At 38.0% G+C, this 11,103-nt stretch overlaps 1 protein-coding gene across 1 annotated transcript; it reads left to right on the top strand.

Annotated features, from left to right (window-relative positions):
- The first annotated feature begins 256 nt into the window (after positions 1-256).
- LOC122145390 (fidgetin-like) lies at positions 257-11,103 on the top strand. Its single transcript, XM_042759162.1, has 5 exons — positions 257-295; positions 9,290-9,861; positions 9,992-10,103; positions 10,224-10,401; positions 11,085-11,103. Exons 1-5 carry the CDS (start codon positions 265-267, stop codon positions 11,101-11,103), a joined length of 912 nt encoding a protein of 303 aa, XP_042615096.1. The 5' UTR covers positions 257-264.

Here is an 11,103-nt window from a genome sequence, read left to right as displayed (position 1 = left end):
CACAAAACAAATAGCACTGACACAATGAAACGTTTAATTAGCATTTTTATATAGGCTACGTTTACTGGTAAGCATATTTTGCTGCTGCATTATGAGTCATCTCTTCTTCTTTTCTTTCTCCACAGTTTGGGGTTTCATGTCGCTTAAAACACTATTTTACATGTGTTGTGTGTCGTTCAACGTACTGAAAAAGACTTTCTCTTCGCCTTTGCAAATCACTGAAGTGAATATTTCATCATTTCTGTCTCTCAAATCCCCTTGCGGATGTCAAGCAATATGATCAGCGGTGTATATGGTAGGTCAAATCTATGTTTAGTTTTGAAATCCATGCAATATTTTCGGATGTCAAGTGTTATATTTGTGTATGGATCGGCGTTGTTAAATGTTTTGTTTTTTCTTTAATTAGCATCTTATACGTCAATCTCAATCACATGCATTGCATTAGTATTTAAATTGCTGGCCAGAAATGGCAAGAAAGTGCAGGCCAAGGAAAGAGGGTAATGGGATCGTGACCCAGGCACGGAATGGAACCGAAACAACAGCTCTCTTAAAGAAAATACTTATTCACTGTTAAGATGATCCCGTGTCTTCACTCTTACTCCCGCTTTTTTGTTAAAGCCTATGGTTCCTACTTAAACGTTTTTATTTTTTTTTATTTTATTTTTTCAAAACTGTCTCATTCGGATATTTCATTTCATATTGGTCGTGCAGAACGCAGCTTGATTTTCAGCGCTATGATAGCATTTTCCTGGCTCGCGTCAGGGGAGAAGGAGAGTCGAGATTGGAGGTTACAGACCGCAATCATGTCGCGCTGTATCTCCAGTCGCTGGGCGCGCGGGAAGCGCGAATGCCTGCACGAGCGCGTAAATAAATGCTCGAGCTGTGATGGGAATTCTTGGGCGGGAAATCAGCCGTGATGACGCACAGTGGCTGCGGGTAGTTAGCTGTGCGTAATTTGGACTCAGATGTATTGCGATTAATGACAACACTTCATTTTCCAATATTCCAGTGTGCCCCTGTCTCTCTTTCAGTCTGTCTGTCTCTCCAGTCAGTTAGAGCAGATTGCTGTCGGACTTGTCTGTATGAGGGGCTTGTTTATCTGTCTGAATGTGGTGTCACTGAGCCAGTCACACACTACACACAATAAGTCACACTCTGGTGGGAATTTGTGAATTAGAAATGGACAGCTAAACTACCATGTGCGTTTGTTTCTTTACTTATATTTTCACAAGACCCAGCTGTTGTAACAGCAATCCATGAGTGATATTGTCTATTTTATTGTCCTGCTTGTGTGTAGCCTAAAGGTTTAGCTGTTTTTTTTTTATGTCCTGGCTACAAATATAGTGCAACATGTTGAAAAATGCCCACAAATCGACCAAATCATGTATTACTTAAATCTAATTAAGTTAATAGTTTTATGTGAGGTTTAGTGTTCCAGAACAACCATTGACATTTAGGGAGCTAAGTTGTCCAAATTGTGTGCACTCATCATATGGCATAACCAGCATTCGTCAATGATGATTTGTTTTTAATTTTGGTTTTTTAGATGACCAATCAAATCAAAACAGTCTATAGTAAAATATCCAGTGATGCAGGGGGGGGGGGGGGGGGGGACTACTATCATATTGAGTCAGAATTCAATCATATGTAGTTCAAATGCATTCTAGTTTTTTTAATAAAAAATGAATCTGATTGTGTTGCAGTGAGGAACTGAATGTTAGTTTACATGAGACTGTCAATTTGAAGTCCATTGCTGATACTTGTGCTTTTTGTGTGTGTGTGTTGGTTGTCTTAAAAAAACTTCCTGTAGGATGATGAAAATTTATGGGAAACTGGTTTTGTTAGCTCAATACTGATATTACAAAAAGGTGAATTTCTAACTAGGATGGAAAAAAGGATATGAGGACATTTAATAAACTATAAACTCCAATTTTACAGAAAATGTTTTGTTTTCAGAAAAAAAAAAGTAAGAAGAAACATCTTGAATATTCTGTAGTGAAATCTTTATAATTCACCCTTTCCACTCATCTTTGCTTCAATTGTGATTATTGTGACAAAAAGAAAATGTATTCTAATTTAATCTTTACTGAATTATCAGTGTTAAATTAAGAACTGTGCTGGTCAGTCATACTGTCATAGTCAGTGGGCATGATTGGAATGGTTGCTCATTTTTGCAAAAAAATTGGGACCCTTAAGTGTGATTGTTCATATGGACAGCTACATTAAACGCCAGCCACAAAATAATATAGTCAAAATATTATGACATTAACATATACATCTCGTTAATTAGCCTACTTTTTTTATCTTGGCAGTCAGATTATGGTAAAACTTTGTGTTGACAGTGTTTCGTGGATGGAAATTATCTCTCTATCCTTTTTACATTTTACACCAGCTTTTTTCATTCACCTCTCTGTCCCTGCAGCTTTATGCACTCTCTGCACACATCTAAAGATATTTATTATTTAGTGACCAAGAGGAAAGTGTCTTAGAGTGACTAATGAAGACTTTCTCACATACTTTCTCTGTTTCTACTCATATCTGTCCCTATTACACAGGGAAAACTAGTGCATCCATCCAGTCTGGAGTGAGTGGTGTGTGTGTGTATGGGAGATAGATTGCAGCTGTTAATATGCTAAACCTATTAAAGGCCGAATGTACAGAAGCAAGAACGGGCATGCGGCCGGCCGCAGCTTGCCCCGGACCAGTGCTCTGCATGTGTGTTTCTAAAGGAACACGGTTTACTGTGTTAAATTAGCAGAGCGAAAATGCCGTGTGGAATTGAATTGCCGTCATTGACAGGAAAGGCGATCGTCTTGTTTAGAGAGATCTGAAAGTGATATTTTAAAGCCCTTGCTATGTCTTTTATGGAGGTTTTAAATAACCTATCTTGCAGAAAAAAGAGTAGGAGGGAAGGGGGAGGCAGGTTAGTTAAAGAAAAGAGCTCTGCCTGTGGTCTGTCTTATCTTGAAAGTTTCAGGTTTTTTTTGTTATTTTTTTTCTTTTTTGGCTGTTAATGTCTCCTGAATGTTTGATTTCAGTGTTGATTGTCATTTAATCATCAAAGTTAGAAAGTGTGTCACTGCGTCTCCAGGACACTCTCTCATCTGCCATTGGTCAGTAAAACACATAGCCCATGGTCCCAAAGGTCACTCCATTAGTTGAAGCCAATGGTTTGGGGGATGGCTCACACAAATAAAGTTATGTTTTGAAAGTGCTGTAGGACTACAGTGTTTTATACTTTTATCAGAAAAAAATGTCCATGTGAATTAAAATTTGCAATCCATTTGCAACCCCATAATTTGTATTTCCAAATGTGCAAACAGGTATAATTAACAGGAAAAAATGTTAGGCTGGGGCTTAATTGTATCCCATTGGAATTAAAATTAAAAGCCCTATATAAAAAACTCTATGAACAAGCAAACAGAGATGTTAATATAAAGTATGTTTGTATCAGCGCTCTGAAATTCGGGGCACTCCAGTGTATTCCAATTTTACTTGTGTCTTAGTTTGACAGTTTTAAAATATCGTGATCACCCCATTGTTCTGTGATTTTGCTTAAAGTAATTGGCGGTCTTAAGAATTTTGACTTGTATTCATTAAGACTGCACACACTTGCACAAAGGAGTTTATCAAACTGGAGCTGTATGTTGTCGATGGTTTCAACTTATTGTTTTAATTGAATGGTTGCCTTACCCTTTAGCTCACCTTCTTCTTACAGTGAATACTTCAAAACAAAGGTTTAGTTTAAATCTCTGAGCTAAACTTTCATCGACCTTCCGCTGCTGCAGGCTATGTTCTGTCATACTTCTCGCATCTCCCTCCCTTTCTTTCTCCCATTTTTCTCTCGATTGCAGCAACTCAGCAGGCCAGGGCTTGAAAGGTCAGGCGTTTTGAAAGAGAGGGACATTGAGAGTTGGAATAGGCCATTCACATTAAAGAATAATTAAAGGGCTTCCATTGCTGCCACTCTTACAATGGTCAAACAGCATGGCACAACAGTGAGAACTGTTCACATCAGCTGAACACACACACACACACATGTGTGGTTTTGTTATCAAATGTATTTTGTTTATTTTTAGATGGATAATATGAGCTATGCAGTAATGTTGGCTCGTGCATGCAGTATGTTAGCTGATGTCTAGAGGAGTAAACAGACTATAAATAGAGGCAATGTTATACTGTTTATAGTGATTACTCACCCAAAAAAAAAAAAAAAAAAAAAAAAAAGATTTTGTCAATTTAATTTTGTCATTGTTTAAAACCCATGACTTTCTATCTTATTTGGAATACAAGAAGAAGCTAAGCAGAGTGTTCATGCTGCTCTTTTTCAGTGGTGACCAAAGGCTTTTAAACTCCAGAAATAAGTACTATAAAAGTATGATAATTAGGCATATGGTCTTATGAAGCCATATGATAGCTTTGTGTGTTAAAATGACAAATTTAAGTTGATTTACTTGACAGTCTCTCTCCTTGCCGCAACTCCCAGATCTCATTCTGTTTGCTATACACTATATTAATATTATAATGTGTTCAAATCAGTAGAGCTACTACAAACGATTATTTTGATAATGATTACAACGGTTAATCAACTCCATATCAACCACATTTTTCACAGATTAATCAGTAGGCTTTGATCTATTATTCAGCTTTAACAATCAGGTTAAAATATTGATTGTACACATAGTTCTAAATAAAAACAAGGTAATCACTTTAGCGTTTGAAAAATAAAAACAAAATTGTATTACTACTTGTACAACTATTACAATGAATTTTTTAGAAATACAAGATAATATATTGGCATACAAAATGAGATGACAGGACAGAGAGCCTTTCTCAATTCACCAGCTTAATTAACTGTATGGAAAAAGTAAACTAACTGACCCTACAGAATCATTCTGTCTGACATCTCCTTTTGTAAGTCATAGGGAGTATGGCAACAAAATACAGTGAGAAGTGGTTTGGTTGTGTTTCTCCTGTTCCTCTTGCTTTGATAAAGTGCCTGTTTTTGACAGAAAATTTTAACCAAAACTATATTACAGGCTTTTTCATTAAGACCCTAAAGAACTCATATCCAACTTGTGGAATATGAGGCATCCGATGGACCCGTTTAAAATACCTAATAGTGTATAAAATCAAAATAGCCTGAGCTAGATTAAAGCTTTAATCTATGACAAACCAAAATTATATTAATGTAATAAGATTTTTTCTTTTTTTTTTACAATTTTTATTTATTTTTGCATTCACTAATAAACAGCTGATCAATAACAGAAAATCAAGCTTGTAATTCTAACTGAAAGTGGACACGTGCCCATTGTTTTTTCATGTTAAAGTACTGTTAAAACAAGCTTGCTTTAAATCAATTGTTGTATCAAGTGCTATGTAATAAATGTGACGTGACTTGACTGGAACACCAATTGCAGAAGCGGTGCAAAACCATATCCACAAGGCTCATGATCAGATGCTTTCTTAACTGCTGTTTTCTCACCACTGTCCCATTTCCCCCCCAGTGTTTGTGTGTTAATTTCAGTATTGAGAGGAAAGTTGCGGAAGCCACATATGTGCATATCTCCTGAATGCCGCTCTCAGCAGCATCTAGTTAAGAGCTGTATCATTCACACTCCGGACTCTTAAATAATGACTTTATTCTGTCTGATCATTATGGCTTCAGGAGTTTTGGCTCTAGCAACATGCCGTTGTATAGGACTAGTGTTATGACACTTGTATGGTTACTTTTTTTTAGAGACTTGACAAGCCCCTGGTGACACATTCAGTTTTCATTTTATGGGAGGTCCACAGTGATCATCCTGGCTGACATTCTTTTTGTGTTTGATGGAACAAAGAATATCATTACAGGTCTGGAAACTAGTGGCCTTTTTCCAGAAAGACTGAATTGAGTTACATTGGTGGGGTCTTTGTCTTCTGTTTGTAAAAGATGTGAAATCAGGAACCCCATAGGATTTTGAGTTCGGTAATCATTAGTCAATGGTCTGGATTAGAATTGTCGTGAAACGTTATTTTGACCTAGATCCTGTTTGAATGGCTTTTATCCGTTTACTTATTTTGCGTGTTGTGCGACAGTAATGGCTGTTTAATTACTCAATAAAAGCATTTTATGGGATGCAGTGTATGGGTGGTGTGTGTGTGTGTGTGTGTGTGTGTGGTGTGTGTGTGTGTGTGTGTGTGTGTGTGGTAGCTGTGTGATGTATTGATTTTGCTGCTGGAGAAAGAACCTGAGATTTCACTTAGGAAGAGTGAGGGTCTATCTTGTCTGTCAATGTGCTTCTGGTTTTAAAAAAAAAATAGTAGTCTATATGCATTTACGCACTTTGCATAAACACACACAGCATAACAGAATTGTTTTGTGTAAAGAGACGCAACAGCTGAAACTAACATATTTTCAGTCAATGAGGTGAAGATCTCTCTTTTCTAAAACAGGCTAATGAAATGTCTGCCTTTAAAGTAGGGGAAACATTGCTTTAGAAATGGTGGTGTGCTGTTGTGTGTGTGTGTGTGTGTGTGTTGGGCCTTCTCCGGAGGATTTGCTCGCCAGAGGGTAGGTATTGAAAACAACAGAAAGTCATTCTCTACATAAGCACCAGCACACGCTCTTTTACACACACAAAAGTACACACCACTAGATCAGCAGTCTTTGCGGCTAATGGGATTGTCCAGGTAGTTCTGTAGAATACAACAAAAAAGACAGCATCTGAAGGGAGAACATTCCAGCAAACCACAAGCTAATATTGGACTTTACAACACATCACTTTTGGCTTTAGACTCTGGTGAGACTGTAAGTAGGGAAAGAATAAAACAGCTAGAGAATATTTTAATTTTTCACATTTAAATAAATATCCCTCTCCATGGAGGCATAGGACTTTTATCATTGTATTGTGTAGAAGAAATGAAGTTAGTGTGTAATATAGAGTTGTGTAAGAACTTTTCATATACTGTTGGACATCCTGTAGGATGTATGTTGATAGCAATATATATGTTGATAGCAATGGCGATGACATTCGGGTTGCTAGGGATAGCATAAAACTAATCACGCCGTATTGGAATGTAATGTATGTTACTTGGAATATTAAAAACCATCTTGTCAAAATGCATAAACGTAATATATAAAAAATTCCATAGAATTCAACTGAAAAAAAACATTTTCTTCCCCTTCTTCTAGTTTTCTGATGCCCTTTTTTTGTGTGTGTTGTATCTGTTTTTGTAGGCGAGCATTGTAAGAATTAATGCTGAATTAAGGGGCTACTATATGCCCTCGCTATAGCCTTAACTGTTAAAAAGAGGGGAAAAAAAAAAAAACAATTAGGAAGTTTGTTAAAAGACATCATTTAGCTGTTTCAGATGTGTTATTGATATTGCTTTTAGTCATTTGTCATTTTATTGTGCTTTTCTTTCTTCTTTTATTTCTTACCATTTTTCAGCCACCTGTCCTGCTAATTTGCCTTTATAGTGTGATTTGTACCCGTTTGTAGTGTAAGTCGCTTTAAGTGTGCGCTAAACTATACAACTTCAGTTTTTTAACAGTTAAAGCTATTGCTCATGTAATGAATGTGCTGAGTGACTTTCAAAGTCCTAATTTTATGTCATTTAAAATCTTTTCAGGGAAAATGTGCCAGTTGTTCCACCTCTTGTGTGTGTGTGTGTGTGTGTGTGTGTGTGTGTGTGTGTGTGTGTGTGTGTGTTTGCAGTAAGTCCAGGCTTTTCTCATGAGAGAAACACTGACTGACCTCAAGTTGCATGAATCGATCAGGAGGATTTGCTGCTTGATAGAATGAATGTAATTGGGCAGTTTTTAATTGAGATGGATAGAACATGTAAATTTTGCTCCATCAGCTCAAAATCAATATCCATCTGCTGTAATATGGAGTATATGTCTCTCATTTTATTTTGCTTTGACAAAAACATTGGATTGTTTTCTGATGTGCAAGGCTTTGCAAATCCACTGTTCTTGCAAGGTCAGAGAAAATCCATTGTTGGTTGATCTTAGAAGTATTTTGTGTGTTATATTTTATGGCTTAAGGACATTATCTGTTCCTTTTTCCTTCTCTCCCCCTATTTCACTCCTTCTGTACAGCCGTATGCCAAAGTTTGATGCAAAAGAAAAGCTCTTTGTTTCACAAACTAAAATCTTGGTGCAATACTGCATGTGTTGAAGTTGAAATGACGGAGATTACAGTATTTTTAGGGGTAACATCTGTTGTCGGGTTCAGTTGCTAATGCCGAGAGCTACATTATGATCAATTGTTATTACAGTATGCTGAAATATTATGTTCCTGCGTGGTGTGTGTGAGTCAGTGGAAACTAAGAAAGAGACAGAGAGAGTGTAATTTGAGGTTCCTTGATTACATTAAAGAGCTTTTATTTTATTCACTAGAGAAGAAGCCTTCTGCTGTATCTCAATATCAGACCTTAATAATATCATCAGTGCTATTGTTGTGTGTGTTGGGTGGGGGGGTCGGTGAATCAAGTGCACAGCTGAATTTAAATTTCACTGTCAATCTAAAGACCATAAAACAGCTTAGATAGCGGCTAGTGAATGCCTTAAAAAAGAATTGTGAAAGCCATTTTCTATGGTCTTTCATTTGAAATTTGTATTATTAGTTATTTTTATATTATTTATATTTTATTGTTATTATTTTTGTAAAAAATATGTTTTTTTGACAAGATGATGATGCGGAATTGGTCATTATCTGGAACTGCTGTAATTTTCTAAAAACGTTAATTATAACGTTAACTAACCTAAATAATCTAACCTAAATTGCTTTACATTTTCTCATTATGAATTTTGACTGTTCGTTTACATGACAACGCCGTTTTGGGGACTGAAGAACTCACATTTTTGAAAATGGGTTTCAAAGTACAAGTTTTTGAAAATGCCACCGTTATTGTTTGCGTGTGTAAAAACTCAATACGGGATTGAGAACGGTGACGTCATGTGCGTGTGTAGTATGTGTTAGGTATGTAGGTATTTTTAAAAAATGCAAGGGAAAAAAACTTTGCCGCTTTTTGACTACATCGCTGTCGTGTAAACATGGCTTCAGTGGTGGTTTTTTTTTTTGTGTAGAACACTTAATTTATATTGTGATGGAAATAAGGTAGAATATTAAGTATAATTAATGTTTTTTTACTTTTTTTTTATTTTTAATTAATGTGGGCAGTACATTCAGAGGTTTTTTTTCGTTTTATATTTGTTTATGATGTTATTTATATTTCTGATTTTTATGAAGTTCCATGAGTTTGAACTGACGGATATAACTTTTGTTTTTTTTACTGGCAGGTGTGACCATGCAGTGGAGCCCTGAGCAATCGCAGTGGGCGGAGCAACACTATGACATCACTTCCACCACACGCTCACCAGGGCATAAGTTCGAAGCACTTAGGGATCCAAGGCTAACAGGTTCGACCTCAGCTGCAGCATATCAACATTCGTGGGCAAACGATGACATTTCAGCTCTGACTGCTTCTAACCTGCTCAAGAGGTATGCAGAGAGATATTCTGCCATTCTGGATCTACCCTGTGAGAGTGGACTTATGGGATATCCAGACACAGCCATCTCCGTTAGCGTTAGGGGACCTGGTGTTGTGAATAATGGGCCGCCCCTTCTTAATGGACGAAAGGTGGAGGCAGAGCCTTGGATGGAGAGTGTCTACCCTCCGTTAGGTTGCATACCCGAACTTCTTCCCAAAACACCACTCAGTGTGACGGATGTGTCTGTCACTGCGTGTAACTCACGGTTTATAGGCAGCAGGAGTCTTCCGGAACCTTGTTTCTCCAGCAGCAGTTGTAACAGTCAGACCGGGAATCAGGAATACAGCAGCACTTCCTACAGCACTCGCTTCATGAGTCTTGTGGGAAATTGTTTTTGCTGTAGTTTTTGTAACTGTCAGTTCCCATGCAAGTCTGGTATCAACCTACAATGCTAACACCTCACCAAACCTAGCTGCATACAGTTACCCTAATACCCGTTACCCCCCACAGGCTGTTCTTCCTGCCGGCTACAGTCCTCCCTCGGCATATCTACCTGCAGGTATAACTCCTCCCAACCCTCTTCCAGCTGTGGGATACTCATACCCAGCCACCAGCCTGGGAGGTAGTGTTTCTGAAAGTGATGCCTCAAGTGCTACCAGCCTTTCAAAGTCATATTACCCATCAACTCAAAGCGGAATGGAGTAATTTGAGGAGTTTGATTTTGGCGGGAACTCTAATTCAGACTCTAGGTCTGAAGGCAGCCCCCTGTACAGACCATCAGGAGAAGAAACGGTGGACAAGCAAAATGGATTCAACCAATCGGCAGATGTAACATCATCATCTTTCAAGCCAGCTAATCACGGAGACTCTTTAAGAAGCCTGGAGACTCTCACAGTAGCCATGAGCGGAACGGAACAATGGTACATCCGGGACAACACTTTTCCATCTACCTCAACTTCTATTATCACTTCTCACCAACATCTCTGCCTTGACACAAACACACCCTGAGTGATTGTGCTCACACTCAACCAGAAGTGCTTGAGTTGATGATGTGTGAATGCTCCCCCTAGTGGATTGGAGGTAGAAAGGAGGGACTTGCTCAAAGCCATAGAGTTGGGGTTCAATGCAAGGTCCTCAAAATGTTAGTGCAGCAGGGGAATTCTGCCCAGGAGGTCTCTTGGTGTGCTGTTTGCTCTACAGGACAGAAGGAGATTAGTTTCTCCATTCTGGAAAAAAGGACAATGATGTTTATGCCCCTTCTAGCCGAGCCTAACAGGTCATTGCGAGACACTGACCTCCTCACTCTGATGGACAGACAGACCAGTATATCCTCTATGACAGACACATATTTCTGAGAGGTTTGGAAAGAATTTGCTCCTCCATTCTAAGAGATATGAGAGTACATGAAGGGAATATATATGTCTAATGGATGTGTTGTGGCTGCAATGGAAACAAGGAGTCATGGTAACAGATGTGGTGGTTGGACACTAGCTGTGGTTGACCATATTGCCATGGTGTACATTCAGTGTGTGTTTGTGGCCTTGTAATGGTTATTTATGTGGTGAGCTTTAATTGTAAATTTCTGTTCCCACTTTTTCCACAGGAGAATTGACAAATCCTGA

This window comes from Cyprinus carpio, chromosome A6 (assembly GCF_018340385.1).
Source record: "Cyprinus carpio isolate SPL01 chromosome A6, ASM1834038v1, whole genome shotgun sequence".
NCBI classification, from domain to species: Eukaryota; Metazoa; Chordata; class Actinopteri; order Cypriniformes; family Cyprinidae; genus Cyprinus; species Cyprinus carpio.
The sequence above is the reverse complement of the archived record's forward strand: the minus strand, read 5'-3'. Positions and strand labels throughout refer to the sequence as shown.